The sequence below is a fragment of the Semicossyphus pulcher genome, unplaced genomic scaffold (assembly GCF_022749685.1).
Source record: "Semicossyphus pulcher isolate SPU_LCO1_2020_fin unplaced genomic scaffold, fSemPul1.0.p SCAF_7, whole genome shotgun sequence".
In the NCBI taxonomy this organism is placed as follows: Eukaryota; Metazoa; Chordata; class Actinopteri; order Labriformes; family Labridae; genus Semicossyphus; species Semicossyphus pulcher.
In genome coordinates, this window is record NW_027211748.1 from 19,314,832 (window position 1) to 19,336,779 (window position 21,948).

At 40.8% G+C, this 21,948-nt stretch overlaps 1 protein-coding gene across 1 annotated transcript in view; it reads right to left on the reverse strand.

Annotated features, from left to right (window-relative positions):
• Window positions 1–21,948, reverse strand: part of LOC138611497 (piezo-type mechanosensitive ion channel component 2) — a 93,561-nt gene that overhangs the window by 44,749 nt on the left and 26,864 nt on the right. Inside the window, exons 5-14 of the mRNA XM_069684649.1 lie at window positions 21,247–21,409; window positions 18,646–18,913; window positions 17,423–17,636; window positions 11,719–11,893; window positions 8,037–8,156; window positions 7,301–7,336; window positions 6,468–6,585; window positions 3,836–4,017; window positions 1,285–1,515; window positions 574–694 (exon numbers count right to left, since the gene is read on the reverse strand). Coding sequence (XP_069540750.1) covers window positions 574–694; window positions 1,285–1,515; window positions 3,836–4,017; window positions 6,468–6,585; window positions 7,301–7,336; window positions 8,037–8,156; window positions 11,719–11,893; window positions 17,423–17,636; window positions 18,646–18,913; window positions 21,247–21,409 — 1,628 coding nt within the window. The remainder of the gene's footprint in view (window positions 1–573; window positions 695–1,284; window positions 1,516–3,835; window positions 4,018–6,467; window positions 6,586–7,300; window positions 7,337–8,036; window positions 8,157–11,718; window positions 11,894–17,422; window positions 17,637–18,645; window positions 18,914–21,246; window positions 21,410–21,948) is intronic.

Below are 21,948 nucleotides of genomic sequence, written 5' to 3' on the forward strand. Positions count from 1 at the left end.
AACAATTATAGTTCAAAGTGGACACAAGTTTGACTTCCAATAAATTGGGCTTCTACAGAGACTCATTTGTGGAAGATATTGGAAGGTGAAAATGTTTTGACTCCCTTGAAGAGTAATAACTCAATTTGTTTGAAAGAAGAAGTCTTATCTGATCCTGGAATGTATCATAAGAGTTGTATTCAGACCTTTTGCCCCCATGAACAGGAAGGGTAGAAGTCTGGATCGCCTGCAGAACGGCCTCAGCATTCTTCCCTCATTGCAAAAATAAACTGAGGGTATATTTTGTCTGCAGTGTTAACAAACCAAACTGAAGAGGAAAGCTTTCAAAATAAAGCATGAAAACTCTTTATTTCTTTTTAATCGAGCTTCTAAAAAAATTAATTAAATTAACCAGCCATATTATTATGCAAGTTCAAAACCTGGAAACGACAGGTGGTTTGGATTTCTTCAATGTGGCAGGTAGAATTGATGCATTTGCTAGTCACAGAGGGTGCTCGCAGCTTTTCCTTAACTTAATTTACTAAATAACTCTAACCTGAGTTCTACTATAATGTGAATAAAATAAGAGCTTACCCTTCTTCTTCTCCTCCTCCACATGAACGTCTGAGAGACCAGCGCTGTCTTCCTTTTGTTTTTCTTCCCTCTCTGTCAGCGTTTGTCTCAGCAGCAGCCAGAAGCTCAGCAGACACAGGACCTTCACACAATAAATAAAGTGTTTGGACAAACACATGAGCCGCAACAAAGGAAAATATGAACTAACAAATCATCTGCATTTACCTGCAGAGAGCGCAACACGGGGGACCAAAACAAAGTAATGGGAGATATATAACTTTGACCCAGGTTTAAAATACAATTACACATGCATTGTTATATAAAACAGTAACAAGAGCGGGGCTGTGATGACCGACTGAAGTATAACATCTCATTCCAGACACATTTGAATAAGACTTAGTAGCTACCTACATGAAAGTCTTTGAACTATTCCAAAACATGTCACAACACTACACTCCTGACCTTCTTCAGGACTACACTGCATGATTTCCCTCTCTTCTTTAATTAATGGACGACTGGTGACACAGTCTGGCAATGATCAGGTTCAGACTATATTCCGTTTGCTGCATACTGGGTATATTCTATTGCTTTTTCCACATGTTCAATCACACTTGTACTTTCAGGTCACACAGGCCGTAGCTGTAAAGGTTGGTTTTAATGAGTGCATGTATTTAAAGTAGACATAAATGGCATTGTCAGAATCAAGAACGCTCTTAATTTGAATTCCCAAACCTTGGATGAAAGCGAGTGGAAAGGGTTGTTCTTCTTGACAAAAAGCCCTGAGACACTTGTCATGTTCTCAAAGCTCCAAATGTACTGCAGGACGATCAGCAGGTTGCCGTAGGCCACCATGAAGGGAGAGGACAGCATCGCATAACGCCTCCGGTCCCGCACCATCCACAGCGTGCACGACCAGATGAGGAAGACAAACGTCAGCCAGCTGACGTACGTGATGCTCCATGCCTGAAGACAACGGAGCACAGAGAAACAGATGCTTTACAGAGTCACAACATGCCTTATGACACAGCAAGGCAGGTCATATATTTAGGCATAGGATAGGATACTCGGAGATGGCATCATCGGTGAGATACTTCTCATATTTAAGGCCTTAAGGAAATGTTCAAACTTTTCTCTAACTGGTTTGATGTAAGGTGTGAGGAAAAACCAGCAGTTGTTGCTGAAGATCTTTAGGTCACTGAGGTGAAGCAAAGTTCAGCTGGCACCACCACCATCAATTTCTAGTCAACGCATTTGCTTGCACTGCAAACTGGTTAAAAAAATAAGCAACAAAGTGTAAATGGCATCCCAAACAATGAATGCAAAGGATGTTATGGACAAGGATGCATTTCACAGTATTTTGGCTGTCTCTGATGTTCAGACTAGTGCGCAGAGCAGAGCGAGGCAAAGGCTGCAAAAAATGCACCCTGGTACTGTTGGCTCTTCTAGCAGGAAAACTCAGCTTCTCTGTAAGTGTCGCACACACTGAGGAAGTATTGCTGCATTTGACCACATTTAGTATCAACATGTGTCGGATATCCACATAAATATGGAGAAAATTCCCTTAAAATAAAAAATACAAATACAGTTTGTTTGTGTTCCTTGACTGTATCTCCACAGTCTCAGTAAATATTCATGCACAGAGGAGCTTTGAGTAATTGGCAATGAGTTTTGGCACTACCGTTCCCAACAGGTGATGACTGTTGCCATTCAGTCAGAGAGTGAGGATTGTAAACATTGATGCACAGACAATAATCACCAGTATTACTATTGATTCAGAGGAAAATTTGCATAGATCGTGATGCAGAGCTAGGCTGTAGCCACGATTATAGAAATACTGAATTCATGAGCCATCATAATCCTAGCCCACACCTTTCAAAATAAAAGTCTCTAATATTGTAACATTTTTGGGAGTTTGTTTAAAGAAAGTTCTGAAAAATACTCGAGATATGGAATTGCTTTATACTGTAGATTACTAAACTGAGTAATCACCTCTCCTCCCTATTATTTAAAAAAATATATATTTTAACTTCCTTTAAATTTAATTTTTCTTTACTTTTTAATTTCTGTTCTTTTTGTTATTTCACTATTTAAATATTTATTTTAAAAATTATTCTTATTTTTCTTAACCTTTCACTTTGGTCTGTTTATGATTATTTGTCTATGTACATATTATAAATATTCATATATGCTACAATCACTAATAGCATTGTTATTTTCTATGCAGAGACAATGTTTTGTTGTTCTTGTTGTCAGGTGGGTAGGGTCCATCTTTGAGGGTAATTTCACACTTTTATTTTTGTATTCCAAATAAAGTTATGAACAATTAAGAAAAAAAATGTTAATGTGAAATTTGTTTAAGGTTTTGACTGGCGACCCACCCTAAAGATGCATTCACTTATACGTTTGCAGAAAAGAACTACAGACGTGACTTCAGTTTCCTCATTGGAATCTTTTTAAAGTACATTTCTTTTTAACACTGAACACAAGTTTATACATTTGTCCTTGAAAGTGGACAAAGTTCTGTCAAAAACATTCTCATGTATTCCTGAAGAAAGTTCATTAATTTTGTATGAAAGAGTGAAGAGTAGGTTCAATATGTCATTTGAGTGCTAACTAAGCATTCATTTGGTTATATTTCATATAAGTGATGTTTAGCGATCGATGTAAGCTTTAAGATACACCTTTACAAGAAGTTTACTCAGTAAGTCATCACTATTGTTACGTTTTACTTGTATTTCTATGCAGCATTTAAGAAATATCCACTTTCCATGTGCCATTTAATAAATTACAGCGTCTGTGTGTTCCCAAGCCACCATCAAGTCAAACAAAGTAGCTGTTACTCAACTTTATTTAACTATGATTCATCCAGGAATGTTTAAACTAAGAACAGATGCTCCTCTTGAGTAATATCGTGCCAGATATTCAGCCGCAGTTCGCTGCCCGGTACAACCACAGTTTCCTCCTGTTGGTCAGCCAGCGTTTCCACAGGGGCAGAGAAGGGTCCAGTGCCTTGCTCAAGGGTGTTTTAATCGAAGTTGATCAAGGCGGCAGGAGTGTTTGGCTTTTACTAATCACACCCGCATGTTTCCTGCAGGTCTGTGGGTTGAGACCTGCTACTTCTGGTTATAGTGCTGCATTCATGTCATGTCAGATTAAAGTGTTAATATATAAACCATAAGCTGGAAAACCACTGTCACATCTTCATTACCCACTGTTTGTTTGTTTTTGTCCAGCAGCCAGCTCCTGTACCTCTTCAACACCATCTGCGGGCTGCATTACTCACCATCATTGCTATGAGAGCACAGATGTAGCTCTGTTTCATGATGAAGTGGAAGATTTTGACCATCGCACTGACTCCTCTTTTCTTCATCCCATCCTCTGTGTCCTCAGACTTCTCCTCTCCTCCCTCCAACGCCGAATCCTCCGGAGGCAAACACACTTCATACACACACTCCTCCTTCTTCTCTGGTTGGACACAGAAACACAACTCACTGTTAGTTACAGCGCTCAGGGGTCTTATTAAGTTAAGAGAGGCACTCAAGTGTTCAAGAAAGTTTGGGGACGATAACAAGGCACAAATTTAGAAAAGGATAGTTAAAATCTGTGCAGCAGAGGCCAATATAAACTGACCTCACTGGCTGTATATGTGATGTAGATGTAGCCGTCCGGCTAGTTTAGCATCTTTTTGCCATCTTTCTATCTGAAGCCACGAGTGACCATAGGATTGCTTAGCCTCCGTCATGAATGAGAGCTAGCAATTGTGTGCTAGCAATTCGCTAATCACAAGCTATCCAAAAAGGAGGAGTCTTCAGACATGCTAGCAGTTCTGTCAGGCTGTTGTTTGGCACAGTGGAGCTTTAAGCTAAATGCTAACATGGGCGCTATAACATGCTAACAGTGACAATGCAAACGATGTTAAGATGTTTCCCATGTTCCCCAACAATGTGTTTGCATGATCACATTAGCACTAAAGACAAAGAAAGGCTAACATAACTTTAAATGTGCGTACAAGATGTTCAAAGTGGGGGACATTAGCATACAAAGAGCCATGCTGCTAGCATGGTTAAACATTTGCAGTCTCCTAGTTTAAAACAAAACAACATTTAACAACAAAACTCAATCAAGACAAACAACATGTTGTCAATTGTTCCCCCTCTATTTATTCAAAATGTCCAAAAGCAATTAAGTTTGTAAACAGGTCTTTTGTTGCAAAGGGTGATGTATGTGTATAGATTTGTGTACAAGCTATGTGTAGTGGTTCCTCTTGTGGTGAAATACAGCATGACTGTGCTGCAAACCAATTTCCACACACAGACAATTAAAGTATCTCTTGGCAGGATAACTCAAGGGATGTCCCTCAAGGTGTTTTTCCTCAGACTTTATAAGGCTCCATAAAAGTCACAGAAGAAATTAAACAGCTGTATTCATGGGCTGGGGCCGCCCCCACCGCACCCAAGAAAATCGACTGTAACATATAAAAAGAGTGAAGCTCATCCTTCAAGTCCAAAGTAAAAGTACGAAGTAAGAAAGATGACAATTTTACAGGAACTGTCTCCGTTTCTGGCAAATAAAAACAACCAATAATTCCCACACAGTATAAATGTGTTAAAATACAATAAAAAGATAAAAAGTCAATCTTTCAAAAAAGAGAAAATCCAAAAAACAGAAGATATCCAGCGAGCCGCAGCTCTCTGGGCGAAAATGCCTTGTTGATGGCAGAGGTCAGAGGAGAATGGACCGACTGGTTCCAGCTGATAGAAAGGCAACGGTAACTCCAATAACCACTTGTTACAACCGAGTTGTGCAGAGGAGCATCTCTGAACGTACAACACGTCGAACCTTGAAGCAGATGGGCAACAGCAACAGCAACAGCAACAGAAAACCACACCGGGTGCCGCTCCTGTCAGCTAAGGAAAGGAGACTGAGGCTACAATTTGCACAGGCTCACCAAAATTGGACACTACCAGATTGGAAAAACGTTGCCTGATCATATGAGCCTCGATTTCTGCTGAGACATTCGGATTGTAGGGTCAGAATTTGGCGTAAACAACATGAAAGCATGGATCCATCCTGCTTTGTATCAACGGTTCAGGCTGCTGGTGCTGGTGCAATGGTGTGGGGGATATTTTCTTGGCACCCTTTGGGCCCCTTAGTACCAATTGAGCATCGTTTAAACGCCACAGCCTACCTGAGTATTGTTGCTGACCGTGTCTATCCCTTTATGACCATCTTCTGATGGCTACTTCTAGCAGGATAACACCCCATGTTACAGAGCTCAAATCATCTCAAACTGGTTTCTTGAACCTGAGTTCACTGTTCTAAAACGGCCTCCACAGTCACCAGATCTCCAGTAGAGCACCTTTGATGCTATCATGTCAATACGGACCAAAATCTCTGAGGAATGTTTCCAGCACCTTGTTGAATCTATTCCACGAAGAATTAAGGCTTATATGGGGGGGAATTTATTTTATGGCGACATCTGTTTAATGAGTCACAAAGTCTTGTGCAGAGTACCATTTGGGGGGTTGTTTTTAATGTCATGGGGTTAGAGGGCTGAAAGTGTATATAAGTCTGACCATTCTGAGGGAGAATCAGAAAACTTCTGTACTTCTCTCCATGCTGCATGTAAAATGTAAGTAATGAGACTTGATTCATAACGTTCAGCAAATTTTCTTCAGGAAGAGAATTTCCCTCACAGCAGTTCTGATGGCAAAAGGGGGTCCAACCCGGTACTAGCAAGGTGTACCTAATAAGGTGTCCGGTGAGTGTATATATAACACAAAAACAGATGTCACACAATCTGTTACATGGAATACAGAGATATTTTAGTTTTCTTTCTAAAGCAGCTGTTCTTCAATTGTCACATTAGTTTAGTTGAGTAAATTAAAAAGAAAGTAAATTTGTAAACTGCTCACCTGTGTCGTCACCGGCCGGGTCCATCTTATACTGCGGGGTGGAGTACAAGTCCAGACAGACCGGTCCATTCTCAGTCGTGACAAAGTCAAATGACGTCCCGTTCGGGGTCGGCACGGGCTGTGGATCATCAGCGTGAATTACAAATACGTTCATGTACCAAGGAACAGATTTATTATGGGATCACACTTCTCTACAGCATTCTGCCCCACAAAGGCAAACAGGAGTAACAGCTTTAGTTTCAGTTAGTTTGTTACCACTCTTTGGCTTGGTGGGGCAGTGGAGGGACTATGTTCTACTTTTCACACTGCAAATGACTTAATTTATACAACCCATAGCTCAAAATCGTTTATCTAATTAAAAACCTAAATGGAGTCACTTTGATATTTGCGTTAAGTGCTTTTGGAAATAAGGAAAACACAAACTACAGAATTTAAAGTTGTAGTTTTAAACAGAGGGTGCTTCCTAAAACTACAATTAGAATTTTTGCAGTATTTTGAACATGGCAGATTGAAAATTTCATCCAAATCTGCAGTCATAAGCCCGATATTAAACTGTGTTAATTAAACCTTTCTGACGTCTTTTATGTTTCCAAATGTAAGCACTGTGGCTTTATGATTGTAACTTTATAGGTGTAGAACAGTATACATGCAATCTCTGGGCTGACGAGGCTGCAAAAAAAGAGTTAAACTTGAACTTTTAAACACAGGTAAAGGATGATTGTTCTATACGGGTGCAGTGTGAAAAGCACTCTGCAGCGATTGCTTTCCTTGCTGCACGACAGATGGGTGAAGGAGGGGAAAGATGCACAGATTTAAACCAGAGCAGCCCAAACCTCAGTTGTACTGATGCCATCTTGGGTGGAGAGGAGCTAGGAGGAGAAAAGAGCATACAAGGCAAGGTGTGTTATCGATGAGCTGCTCAAGTCAAAGGCCTCCGTGTTCTTTATAGTCGCTGATAAGCAGGAACAAAGTCGAGCAGCACTACTCTGTAAATCGAGCCCATCACTCATCTGTGTCTGCACATCCTAAAAGCTTTTAAACCTCAGGAGGTGGCCGGTGGAGACAGACTACGGACCTTGATATGGGAACAAGGTCAGAATGTGTGTGTGTGAGAGAGAATGTGTGTGTGTCATCCAGGGATGAGTCTATTATAAGGGTGAACGCTGGTGAAAACAACTACAGCCTGAGTTTATACTTTAACAAAGACTTGGTTTCCTTTTTTAACAGGGAATTTCTGCTTTACTGTGTTATTGTTTAAAAGCTTAACTTGCATGCAGGCCAGCATTAGTTACAAGTTGTAAGAATGCAAAAAGGAAATGTGTTATCTAAGTTTATAAAGAAAGGAAAGAAAGAAAACACTTCATAGATCTTGATGATATTGTCAAGTTGACAGTTTCCTCATGTCCTAGAAAGTTAGAAACATTTCCAAGCATGTATTCGTGTTTCTTACAGTGAAATCCAGTGAAAGCATTGTGCTGTATGCTAAGCAAAGTATGATTACGTATTTCATGACCTGTCTAAAAATCAATACTTTGTTATATGTGTTTGTGTAAATTGACCCTGACGTACATTTTTCTCGTCCGTGCCCTGGCGCGATTCCCACCACAGCTGTCTCTTCCTGTTGGCCGAGTTATTTGTTCTGTTTCCATCCAGATCTTCCTCCTCGCACATATCGCCGTCCTTGTCGTCCTGAGAAAACAAAGATAGACAGTTTGGATGATAAATATCTCGATTCCGAGCTCGGTCCGCTATTGTGCAAGAGAGACGATACTCTCAAGGATCACAGTTTTAATCAGCTTCTATTGAAGGTTGTTTTACAGTGTAGGAGTGCAGAACCTGAGGAGGAGCTGGGTGACCTTTTACAAGAGGAAATTGTGTAACTTTAATATAAATGATCAGCGTTTGTTATCATTGATTTTCTGTATTTCTTTGTTCTTCTTGGCAGTGTCCAGGCAGCTAAAATATACTGTAAATACTGTAATAACTGCACAAAGAGTGATTTACTCACAGGCTTTTCAGCCATTGAGACATGTTTTCTTCTACTGTGCACTTAAAATTAATAGAAGAAGAAAACTTAAAGTGATTCCAGCTGTTCTCAATACAGTTTTCTCTGTTTCAGGCGTTTTAAAGTATTAGAAAATTCCAACAAGAAAAAGAAAAACCTGTTCTACAAAATGAGACTGGATCCAAATACTCATTAAAAACAGATGAAACTGTAAAACATATGCTAGAAAAACATTAAAAATGTTCTTCATTAACTGTCATTCATTCATTTTATTCATACACTCTAAGTTTATGCAGCAGCAAAGCCAGAGTTCCAGTATTTATTATTTGTTCTTTGCTTGTTCTAGTTGTTTCTAATTCTGATTACACACCGATCAGCCATAACATTATGACCACCGAAAGGTGACGTGAACATTTTGTCCTTGAAGTCGGTCTGTAAGCCGCTTTCCCACTGGTCAAAAAACCCGCTAACACTCGTCTGTGACATCATACAGCAGCAGAAAAGAGACCGAAAGGAGTATACTCCACTGGCCATGGGAAAAGAGACAATCAGCATTTATAAGCGGGTCTTCCCGGGTCTGAAAAACCTGCGTCAATGCGCTAAATTTAAGTGGGAAAGGGGTATTAGAAGCAGGAAAGATGGGCAAGAGTAAGGATGTGAGTGACTTTGACAAAGGCCAAATTGATGGCTAGATGACCGCGTCAGAGCATCTCCAAAACTGCAGCTCTTGTGAGGTGCTCTTGGTGCCAGATACTTCAGCACCCCTTCAGAGGTCTAGTGGAGTCCATGCCTCGACGGGTCAGGGCTTTTATTGCTACCTGTGCAATAGTGCAGTTGGTCATAATGTTATGGCTGATCGGTGTAAGACTGAATATGTTTTCTTGGAGATCGAAAATGTAAATTTGTCCACTTGTGGATTCAACTCCATAAGTGTTAACATAACCAACACATAGCCCAGACGTCCCGATCAAAATGTTTCCTCCATAACACAATCGTTACTCTCAGCCTATTGTGTGCAGTTTTCAGTCTGCAGTCAGATATGGATTCCTCATGTCTCGTTTCTTTGATGCTTTACTAAAGTCTATTGAATTGTTCTATTCACGGCTTTTAATGCACTGGTGAACTTCTGAATAAATGTTGAAAATTAAATACAAATCAAGCAGTAATTCGACTGAGAGAAGGTAACAGAGCATCCAGATGTTCTTATCTGTTTGGCAAAGAAGTCAATCATAATCTGGCATCTTCACTATCGAACCAACCTGTCAGCTGCTGATTTATCATGTAATCATGTTTTATTATTAGCGTCGTTTAAACTGTAAGAGAAGGTGAAAACACACACACACACACACACACACACAGTCTGCGGGGAGATCAATAATGCATACAGTCCTGCAGGTTTACAGGGAAGTATTGACCCCACTATAAAAACACTAATCTATAACTCCATTACAGGACAGAGGAGCTGAGCCTGGAGGTCTGAGGGAAGCGAAGAGTTGCGTCTTCATCGCACTGAAGTCCAACACTTCCCACATCGTGTGACATTTCATTGACTTGATTTTGTGTCGGCTAAAGGTACACTGTTCAATAACGAGTATATAATAGTCAAGCCAGACAGTTGCGATAGAGCAATCTTCTTCAGGGCCAGTTTTACCAAGAAGGAAAACAGATGGTTTTTGTGTTATTTCAGAGGTCGGATGTTTACGTCTCAGAGAGTTTTGCTTCCAACCCAATACAATGGAGGTCTTTGAAAGTTTGTCAAATAAAAAAATAACATTTATATTTATTTCTAATACTCTGGATAATCCAAGAAACACGGTCGTCAATGGAACTACTTCCTGTCAAAGAAACATTCTCTCTCTGAAACCTTTTGACGGCATGTTTTGTCATTTGGATGAAGCGACTCCTTTAGGTTCAATCAAAATCGAGTAATGCAGTTGTCATCATTAAAGGGTCATCATTAATTATGCTAATTTCAATCATCTTATTTCACTCTGTGATACCTGTGGAGTAGCTTAGCATCATTTACAGTTTAAAAAAAACTCTGTGCAGGCCCTCATACAGCCTCTGCCAACCTTTCATTGGCCAGCTCTCTGAAGCCTGCTGAGGCTGCACTTTGTGACGTCACAAAGTGCAGCTTGTAGAAAAAAATGGTGTGAAACCTGGCGTTCACAGCAGCCTGCAGACTGAGCTGAGCAGCCTGGGGATTACTCCAACATACTTTTACCTACAGATTTGAAACTTCACCCACGTTTAGTCTGGACATCCAACATTGTAACATTATATATATGTCTTAAAATGTGAAACAACATAATACCCCCTCTTTTATTTAAACTCCATCACCAAATTAGCACCTGACAAGAACACCTTCTAGTATTAAACCTTAAGCAAGTTTATAAAGATGAAATTTTAGATACTGAGTGTAGAGTTCAATTTGAACAGCAACTACCAAAATACCTCACCGTGTCATAAGTCATTGGAGTTATTATTATGTAACAGTTACATTTGTTTTACCCCTACAGAGAACACTGGAACACGGTGCCAAGATGCATCCTCGCTTCACACACTCAAAATTAGACCAGCAGTGTCTCAGATAACACCTGAGCTACGGCGCACAGATCGATCGCCCTGCATTCTTCCATCAATGCCGTTTCTCTGATCGCGAGGCCACCTGCCCGCCCATTTAATTCAATCTGCTTCTATTTCAGTTCTCTGTCTGGAATTCACTGAAGAGCTGCATGGAGGTGTCCTGTGCCCAAATCAGTTTCATGTCTTTGACGCTCACTGAACACCTGCATCAACCACAGCTTTACATCAAGTGTAACAGCACGCACCAACACACTGTTTGAGCTATTATAAGGAGGTGATAATCTAGTCTCTAGAGAGAAGAAAAACTGCTGAATGAGAAAACTGTAGGATGTTTTTATGGCTGTATTACATGCTTGGCTATTGAGACTACTGCTTCTTCAGCCTGTGTATTCCTTCCTCTATTATTGATACACATCACAATGTGAATCAAGACAGAAGCTTTTGCTCTGTTACATCAAAGAAACCAAAAACACAACAATGGTTTTGACAGCCGAAACCATCATATTGTCTTTCTTTTGCGACTCAGTTATAAGAATAAGACACTATAAAAGGACCCTGCATGGCTGAATGATTGGCGTATTTTACAGTAAATGCCACAGTGCTGAGAACCACAAAGGTCCTCTCTCATGTTTTTACTGCGTTTGTGTCTGCTGTCCTCACCGTCAGCTGGTCGATGGGTTCCTGCAGCCAGAGGCGGATGAGCGTGGCCAGGGTGTAGTAGAGAATCAGCAGCATGATGGGATTGACAAAGTGGTACCACTTACGCTGCGGGTGCACAATGAGCTTCCATGTGTAGGAGCAGTTGCTCTGAACGATGGGAGAGATGCCAAATACACTGCAGAGACAGACAGACAGGAGTATGAAGTTAGGAACAGGTAATTGAGGATGTAAAATCAGGAACTTTGAGAATAAACAGAGCTGGAAGAGCTCCCAAACACACTCTTACGTGCATATAGGTATGATTTCTAAGCGTACAACTTTAGCCTCAAAAACAAGTCTCTGTTATAGATCTGCAACAACTAAGTCAATTAATCACTTAGTGGATGAAGCAAAATCAATTGTTAATTATCAATACATTTTTTAAGGTAATTTTTCTTGCAAACAGGCAGATTTTTTGATGGTGTCAGAATTCAAATGTTTGAATTCGCTGCTTTTCTCTGTCTAACATTTTGAGAGGTTGGACTGTTGATCAGACAAAATAAGACATTTCCAGATGTTACATTGGAATTATGAAATTGGGATTTCTCTCTTTGTTTTCTGATGTTTTCAGACCGAATGATTTACAGATTAATTACATAAATAACTGGTAGAATAATACATTCTTTAAAGTAATTGTTTCTTTAAAGCTCATGGGGGTAGGTGTCAGACGAAGCGACTTCACAAAATATCGAAAATTTGTTTCGAAAAGTTCACAATCCAAGTTAAATTATTTGTAAATCCACAGTATTTAAGAAAACAAATGCTTTTCTTTCCTGAATTGTGTCCCTCTTAAACAGCCCTTAAAAGAAGCAAAAACAAATGAATACTGAAGCTTAAATCCTTTGTGAACTGGCACAAAGTCATGAATCAGTGGATACTTTTGTTCTCATTGAGGTAAGTGTATAGTTTAATTCATTGCATTCTAATCAGCGTAGGAGGCCTTGGGTTCTCCATCTATAAAACTAATTATTGATTCCAGAAACAAAGCCAAAGTGAATGAGGTGTTGGAAACGTTACAAATGATTGTAGGAAACGCAGAGTCATTCTGTCTGTGCTGGGTGGTTTATACCGCCTTTGGCTTCCAACCTGGAGGTCAGAACTTCTCAAGGTGTCCCAAGACAGGAGACAGGATGATTAAAGGGGTAAGTGTCAAAAGAAATGTCTATTTATGTGTTTTTTTTCAAAATGGCCAAATAAGCAACAGATAATCACATTGGAAGGTAATTATTCCTTTTGCAGTAGCAGTTCAGAGTTTGTTTGCCCACTTGGAGATTGTCAAGAATTTAATTTCTAGTTTTGAGGGATGTTTTTTTTTTAAACTGAGTCTTTGCTTCCAATTTAAGTGTGCATGGAGGTAAGGGACCTACAAGATGCTACTCTGCTGTATGCAGACGATGTTCTGTTGGTTTAATCAGAGCATGATCTTCCACAGGTAATGGGGTGGTTTCTAGGAAAGGGTGAAATGGTGAGGGTAAAATGGCTAGAGGAGGTTTGGAACGTGTCAGCAGTAAGGCCGTCATTTTTGCGGACCATCCTGGTGTAGAGGGGGGTCATCAATGCTTCCAATCTTTGGGTAGTGACTGAAATAATGACTTCACAGAAACAAAATGTGCCATTGTATGGTGGCTTGTCTCAGCCTTAAGAATAGGAAAAGGAGATCATAAATCCAGCAGGAGCTTGGAGTAGATTCTCTACTTCTTTGTGCCAAAGGGAGCCAGTTGAGTTGTTCCAGGAATTTGATATGGATGCCTCCTTGGTGCCTCCTTTTGGGGGGTTTGTGGGCATGTCCAGCTAGTAGGAGCCTTGGCAGGGTTGACCTTAAAATGCCAGAGGGATTTATATCACAACGGGGCTTAAGGTTCCACAGGAGTGGCTGGAGTACCTTGGTGTGAGTGGGATGTCTGGACTACATTGCTTGGCCTGACATCTCAATAAGCGCCCTGGATAGATGGCTGAAAATGGCCGTATCTATGGAGGTTAGGGGTTAGTTATTTAATTGATTCCTTTTAATGTAGCTGAAGTTTATTGTCTAGTGTTTTTATAAAGTATGACAGATGGGTACTGCCACTTTTAAACACTTTTTAATGAAATTCTTAGAGATCTGTTAACGCAAGCCCAAACTGTCTACACTGTACAAAGGGAAACACTCTCTTAAGCAATGAAAGAGGTGTAGAAAGGCAAGTTACATCAATAATAATGATGTCAAAGTATCTTACAGTTGTTTTGAATAAAGTGCAGTGTCTGACTTTGATTGTGGCTTTTTGCTTGATGACATTCCTGCAAAGAAAATCATCCTCTACGCCCTAACCGTGGAATCTAGAAATGCACCGAGGTTACAGATCTGTTTGTGCCACAAAGGATGCCCCATGATTCACTCCTTTTCCTCTGAGCAGAATAAAGGTCATCTACTCAACAGGAAGAGCGCTGACGTCTTCCAGTGACAACCCCGCAGATTTAGATGCCTCCTGAGTCTTTTCTTTCTTTGCCATGTGGAGGAGTGAATCCCCCCCCTGACCTCACCACACTTCCTGAACGGTTTCTTGTTGCAGCTGGGGAAGGCCGGCCGGTCACATGACTGGGGACTTCCATTGTAAGGAAGGGAGGCAGGAAGTGGAGTGGAAGCCAGGCCTCTCAACAGTCTCACTCAACGCCCGGCGGACAGCAAGGCCAAGTCACTGTCAACAAGCACAATTAGGGCAGCCACCGAGGTGGCCTATTGTCCAATTGGGGGCTGCGCATATTTACGTCTGTAAGAGTTTCCCTGTGGCTGCCTGAGGTCGGCGCGCAGAGAGGAAACAGACCGGATCAGAGGAGAACGTGTTTCTTTTATCGTGACATTGGGCCTCAGTTTTCACGCAGCAGCAGACAGAAATACCTCAGCTGCTGTGGAAAGTCAACATGGACGCATGAGATGTTGGCAGATGATGAAATACTTCCCCTGTTCGTGTTAAGAGCTATCAAAGACGCTCCTGGTTAACATTCTAAATTTAGGATTGGAAACACACAAGTAGAAAAGTCTGTTTAAAACATATTTACTGTTTTACAAAAATGTTATTAGCGAAGTTAGGAGGTCTTTATTAAGCTTTTATTTGATACTATATATGCTACCAAGTATTCTGAGTCAGTGGTTCCCAACCTTTTTGCCTTATAACCCTTGAAAAAACAAGCCCCACTTGTGACCCAGCTTTACTGGTTACTGCCTCATTGGCTGATGGCAGGGACTTTCCTTTTTTTTTTGTCAGATAGAAATATTATAAGAAGCCTAAGAAGTGACTTTCCAGCATTTAAAGACATCAAAATATCACGTGTTTCTTGATATCCAGGATTTTCCCTGCTTATGTTTTAAGACATATAAAATGCTCTGCTTCAAATAATAAATTGTGTATGATATTTTTTTTCTGCAAAATACATTTAATTAGCTTGTAAAAATCCTCCCAAGGCATCTCTTCCTTCTCCCTCATTAAAAAATTCCCCAATCTGCATCGTCCCCGCCCACTATGCAAATGTCAAACCGCCCCCTCCGCTACACAAAACAAAACACGTCTCTGCCATCAGTTAGTGGCATTAGCTAGCTTGAAATGTAGTAATTAGTAGTAACGTTAAGGTTAGTAGTCAGTAGTGGCAAAAATTACGATGACGGTTACAGCTGGCTCACGCATCGCCGAAAGTGGTTGCCATAGGTTACACATACTGATATGCATAGTGTCACCCTGTCCATTAACGGGATTGGCTCCTTAGGTTTGTGACGTCTCAAACCTGCCAATCTGAAAACGTGTTGTTCAGCCTGTCCTTGGTACAAAGCAGACAGGCCCAGCTATGGAGATGACTGCTTATGATGTCCCTGTCTTGAAGCACATGAAAAACACCACATGGAGATGTTTACAAGGTTAAAAATTTGAACTTGTCTTTAACTTTTTAGAGGTCCAAAGAGGTGAAATATCCAGTATTTTACTAACTCTAAGTACTTTTAGAGGTTTAAAAAATTCCAAATAGGTGCGAGTATTCAGTGTTCTCTAACTTTGTGTTTTAGAGGTCAGAAGAGGTAAAAGTTATCAGTATTTTAAGTGGTTCTTTGATGCTTTTTAACCCTTTGATGATTAATTATCGCTTAGTAATCTGAGAGGGCCTGACCCAAGATTGAATCCATGAACTGGGTGGGTGCTCCAAGTCTTCAAAAAGGTACTTCGACTTCAGCAGGCAGTTTAAATAGACTATTACTGGCTGTGCAGATGGTGTGAAAGGGGTCCATTCATTCTAATGAGTTTTTTTCTAACAATAAGGCCATCAATGCAGCTCTGTAATCAGCCCTTATCAGCCCTCTGAACCAGGGGAAAGATGGAGAGGACACAAGGTTTGTCCAAGGCAGTTTCAGCTAAACATAGCTGTAAATAGCCTCGCTCCTGACACGCAGCAGCACAGCTTTCAAATGAGAAACCGTGAGATCAATAAAACCCTGCAACACCAAGGGCACTGACACAAAAGCTACAATGAGATCGCTACAGTGCTACGAGGCAGGTATACAAGGCATCATAATAAAAGGGTTCAGAAGATGCATTGCAAGTTAATGGAGTTTTTTAAATCAGATTTTTGTAATGGCTTTCTATTTTATAATCATGTGTTTCAGCTGTTTAAGTCTCTCTAGAGGACTGGTAATTGTTGCTTTATATCCTATTCTGACACCATATTGTCTTTCATGGTAAAATAAAGGTTAAAATATATGCATCTATTGTAATAATAAGGAATTTATTGATCAAAAATTAGAACTCTAATCCTTTTCATATATTTAAATCCTCCATCTTTGATGCCACCGCCAAAAATCACTGTGTCAATCATCTCGGGTCATAGCCTTGATGTGTATTTTGTCTTAATCAGTAAATAAACAGCAGTCTTAGTGACACAATGAGTTTAGTGACTTGAGGTGCTTTCCTCTACAGCGTCTGTTTTCATAACAACTGTGACTAACATATGTTGGCAAGATGTGCAAACAATGTGGCTTTACTCCAACCACAAGGTTTCACCGCTGCAGCCACAGACAGCTGATTGTCTCCTCCTCATGCATAATAAAACAACACTGCTTGTAGTGAATAGCCTAAAAGCTCTGCCTCTGATATTGATGTGCTGTGAGTGGGAGTTAGATATACAGTATCTCGCCTCCAGCTGCGTTTGCCTTTTCCTTTGCCTTCTTGTTTGTAACAATAGTAAATATTTATTATCGTTTAAACAAACTTGCCTTGGGCGCAATAATTATTGTTGAGTCAATGGAGCTCTGGCTGCTGAGTGCTATCATCACGTCATGTATTTTCATATTATTAAGGAGCCAGACACCATCTGTGTGGGCTTTTTCTATTTAACTAAAGAAAGGCCGTCTCGACAAATCATCAAAGACAGGAGATTTAATGTCGGGATAAGTTTCTCTGGATTGAGTCATCTCTTACTGCTGTGTGCGAGACTCTCTTCCTTTAGGCAGAACAGCCGTCAAGGTTACCAATAAAGTTTACATTCAATCAATTGCATATTAATAAGCAGAGATATTGCAGATGAAACAGTATTTGATTTAGACTACTGATGAGTATTTGAACATTAAACCTACAAAAGAAGCAGAAAATCACAGCTGTAAAACATACTACATAACCGACAGGATTACAACCGTGTTTGTTTTTCTGACCTGATGTAGCCGTCGCCCGGTGGGATCGTCTCCTGGAAGAACTGGAACTGATAGAGGTAGAGGACAATTAGGTGTCCAGCACTAAATATGGCCATCAGGACACACATGCAGCTGAATATGAGTGTGTCGAAGGTCCGGCAGAGGGACCACCAGGTGCACAGGAACAGGAAGATGAAGAAGTAAACAGCGGAGGTCAACGAGGGCAGCATGATACCTGCAAACACAGGAAGAAACGTGGATGCAAAATCAGAAGACTGTGGTTTGATTAACTGACCAGGATGATGTGTAGTTGTCAGCCTTTCTTTTGTGGATGTTAGATAAATTATTAAAGGAGCAATTCTCCCCTGGAAAAAGCCACTTCAGTCAAAGCTGGTGTTTGCAATCGATAGAATGAATATTTGAAATTGGCGCCATAGCTGTGGAGAAAGTTCTACAAACAGCTCGTGGTTTCACCCATTCTACATTCCTACAACACCCAGCATGCATTGCGCCCCTCCCTCTGAAAGGAACGGCCCAGCGAGAGACGCTGGAGTGAAATATTACGGTTTTCGCTGCTAGCAATGGCTCAGAGCGGTACAGAATCTGAAATATGACGAGAATATACCGGTGGATCGTCTAAAAAACTTTGGGTCTGCAGTCTGCATTTCAAACCTGACGATTTTGAACGAGACATGACTCAGTCATAAATGTGGAATGTCTGGGAGGGAAAACAGGAGAGCATGATAGGACTGTGGTTGAAAAATCGGTGAACTGGCCCTTTAAATCTGAGTAATGGTTACAGAGTCTTTTTAATAATTTCCTTCCTTACTACAATCAGTTTCTAAAGCACACAATAATGAAGAGGTTCCCAGCCTTGGGTTCTGGGCTTTCCAAAGGCGTTGCAAATAAACGATGTGCTGTATCGGTGCAGAACGAGACACCATGTCTCAATGAGACTACCTATAAATTATACATGGACTAATGCTACAAGCCAGAAATGCACATTACCTTGTTGTAAGTTGTTACTAGTCATAAAGGACGACATCCGCCAACTAATGTTGTATTTCCTAACAACAGTTTAAACATCAAACCCAAGCAACAAATAAGAAACTTTGGGAAAAACCTTTGCCTTTCGCTTTTTTCTCAAAGATTCATATTTCATAAAACAACAGCACTGGAATATTGTAATGCTAATGCAATAAGATCAAGCGTGGAGTCACTGACCAGCATGCAAAGCAGCTCACCTGTCATGCCCAACAAGATGGTGACCACCACCTGCCCGGCAGTGGTGATCAAGTTCCCAATAACCTCCTTCACTTTGGATGCGACTTGCGCCACGAGCCGCAGGACCTTCCTCTTGGTGCTCTCCTTCACCTCCTCTTCTTCTTCCTCCTCCTCCTCTTCCTCCTCATCCAGCTCCTCGTTCTCCTCGTCCTCCTCGGCCTCGTACCCCGCTTCATAGTCCTCCTCGAGCAGGATGTTGTCGTCCAGGCTCAGCTTCTCCTCTTCCTCCTGATTATGACACATTACATTTCAGTACTGAGTGATGAATGGTGAAGACTGGAGGTCAGAGCTCTCCATGGTGCTGAAAACTGTTTCCCACAGGTAGCAATTACATAACAATCCCTCCTTTTTGTGAGTGTTGTGAGCATGTTGAGCATGTAGCACAGCGTATTTACACATGTATGTGGTCTGTGTGGTTGATTGAGGTATTATTGGCAACCCTTGCAGATGTTTTCCTCTGAAGCCACATGTGCGCAAGAGATTTAATCCGGCCAGCTTTCCCTTGGCTGCTCTTATTTCCTACAGTCAATAACACAGAGACATAATGACTAGTGAGCCATTCACTGTGGCTTCTATAGAACACATAAGGTGCTAAACAAAGAAACGTAGCAGGTGGTGCTCCTCCTGATCTGAATCAAACGACAGTTTCAGCTCTGATGGCTCACTGGCGGAAATGAAAGTCTGAACGCAACGCAGGACCTGCACACGATATCCTGGTGTTTCTTCTCAGTAATAGGGGAGCGGTGCCATCTGTGCCAGCGTGAGCAGCACAGTAGAAGTGAAAGTAAATGTGGATTTAATTAACACTGAGTCATAAAGAGAAAGGAGGACTTGCCAGCCGATGAGGGCTGCAGTCCAAGTCATCAACACGCACAGAGAATAAGCTACTCGAAGTCTTTCCCTGCTACTATGAAGCTCGATGTGGAAACAAACGGCCGTCCACTCTATTGGCCACTTCAGGAAGTAAAAACATGTCTGAGGTTAATAAATGAAATCTGATTAGTTATGACTTGTTTGCGTATTTTAAATGCCAGTGAACTTTAACTGCAGTCTGGAAATGTTTGCAAGCTCATAGCCTGAAAAATAATTGTTCCTTTTTCCAGTCCACAAATCAGAAATCAGTTTGTGCACAGAAGTTTCTATAGGGGGTTTGTGGTCATCGGAAGTGTTTGGAGAATGTAAGCTTGACCAAGTTCAGACATTTTCTGCCTTATATTCACAAGAACATTCTTCACTTTCTGGCTTCTTTAATGTTTCTAGCTGCTGTGCACCTAGATACTTGAAACTGTGTCACTTTACCACCAACCACCAACTGTAAACTGTCAAATCACTCATCTGAGTTAAAGCAGAAATACACCCTCAGCAGGGATTTTCGTAACTTAACTTGTGATGGCTTCATACAGTATTTAAATGTATAGTAAAGTCAAGTTAATGTAAGTACATTTTGCATACAGTTTTTATGTTGTGAATCAATGTTGACAATGAACAATATAAAAACCTTAGTGCAGTGGTTCCCAAAGTGGGTGTTGTAAACGGTTTTAAAGTTTGTGGCATTAACTTAGCCAAAAAAAAATTGGTTGATAAATTCTTTAATTTTTTATAACAATGTAAATGTTTTAATTTTTGTCATTATAAGTTGAATATCTTTGGGTTTTGCTTAAACAAAAGGGATTTTAAGACATCACATAACAGCCATTTTTCACCAGTTAAGACAATTAATGGTAAAAACAAAAAACATTGAGAGTAGAAATAATGAAATATCACCGCCATTCTTGGAAAAAAAGACTTAGATAGCAAAGCATAATATCTAGATAGCAACATAGCTACAAAGCTACATAGCTATATAGACAGCTACAAAGCCACATAGCTAGATAGACAGCTACAAGGCTACATAGCTAGATATACAGCTACAAGCTACATAGCTAGTTAGAGAGCTACAAAGCCACATAGCTAGATAGACAGCTACAAGGCTACATAGCTAGATAGACAGCTACAAGGCTACATAGCTATATATACAGCTACAAGGCTATATAGCTAGATAGACAGCTACAAAGCTACATAGCTAGATAGACAGCTACAAGGCTACATAGCTAGATATACAGCTACAAGCTACATAGCTAGATAGAGAGCTACAAAGCCACATAGCTAGATAGACAGCTACAAGGCTACATAGCTAGATATACAGCTACAAGCTACATAGCTAGATAGAGAGCTACAAAGTCACATAGCTAGATAGACAGCTACAAGGCTACATAGCTAGATAGACAGCTACAAAGCTACATAGCTAGATAGACAGCTACAAAGCTACATAGCAATATAGACAGCTACAAGGCCACATAGCGATATAGACAGCTACAAAGCTACATAGCAATATAGACAGCTACAAAGCCACATAGCTAGATAGACAGCTACAAGGCTACATAAGTAGATAGACAGCTACAAAGCCACATAGCTAGATAGACAGCTACATAGCTAGATAGACAGCTACAAAGCCACATAGCCACATAGCTAGATAGACAGCTAGACAGATAGACACACATGTCCCAACAAATGAAACCCACTTGTTCGCCTGCATCAAAGTCGGCGTTGTACTGCGCCATGTCCTCAGGCGGCCTCTTCTGGACCAAACTGCGACACAGCAGCCAGATGGCCAAGCCGACGACAAACATGCCGATGTCGGGGATGAACACTCGGATGCCGTTCCCCGCATCTGCACCAATCACACTGAAAACAAACACAAAAACAGAGAATGAGTGTTGACAGAAAGCAGACGTCGTGTCCTGAAAGTAGGATCAATTCCAAAACGTCGCAAAATTGGGATTTGGAGCAATCTTGCACGCGAGGATCAAAGCTCAACGATGGAAAATGGGACAGGGGACAACAATCTGAGCTGTCCGTGGATGATCACTTTTAATATGAAACAGTTTTTCTAAGAAATCCAGGGACTTGTGGTGGCTTGTTATTTTCACTTGGAAAAGGCCCAGAAATAACTGTGCTGTCGTGTGTTCGACTCTGGACGGGGATATTTGTCACATGTCACCTCCCTCTGTCTGTCCCAATCTTTCAAGTCTCTGTGAGTGTTTAAAGACGCCAGAAATGGTCCAACAATCTTCAGAGCGTGTAGTTTCTCCTTGGGTTTCTCCTTGTTTCTCCTACAGTTGCACTAAAACTCATAAGAACAGATATTACTGATATCAGAAAACACGACCTGTTCACACGTATGCATGGGAATCTGTATTTTTCCACGACTCAGCTGTTCTTTT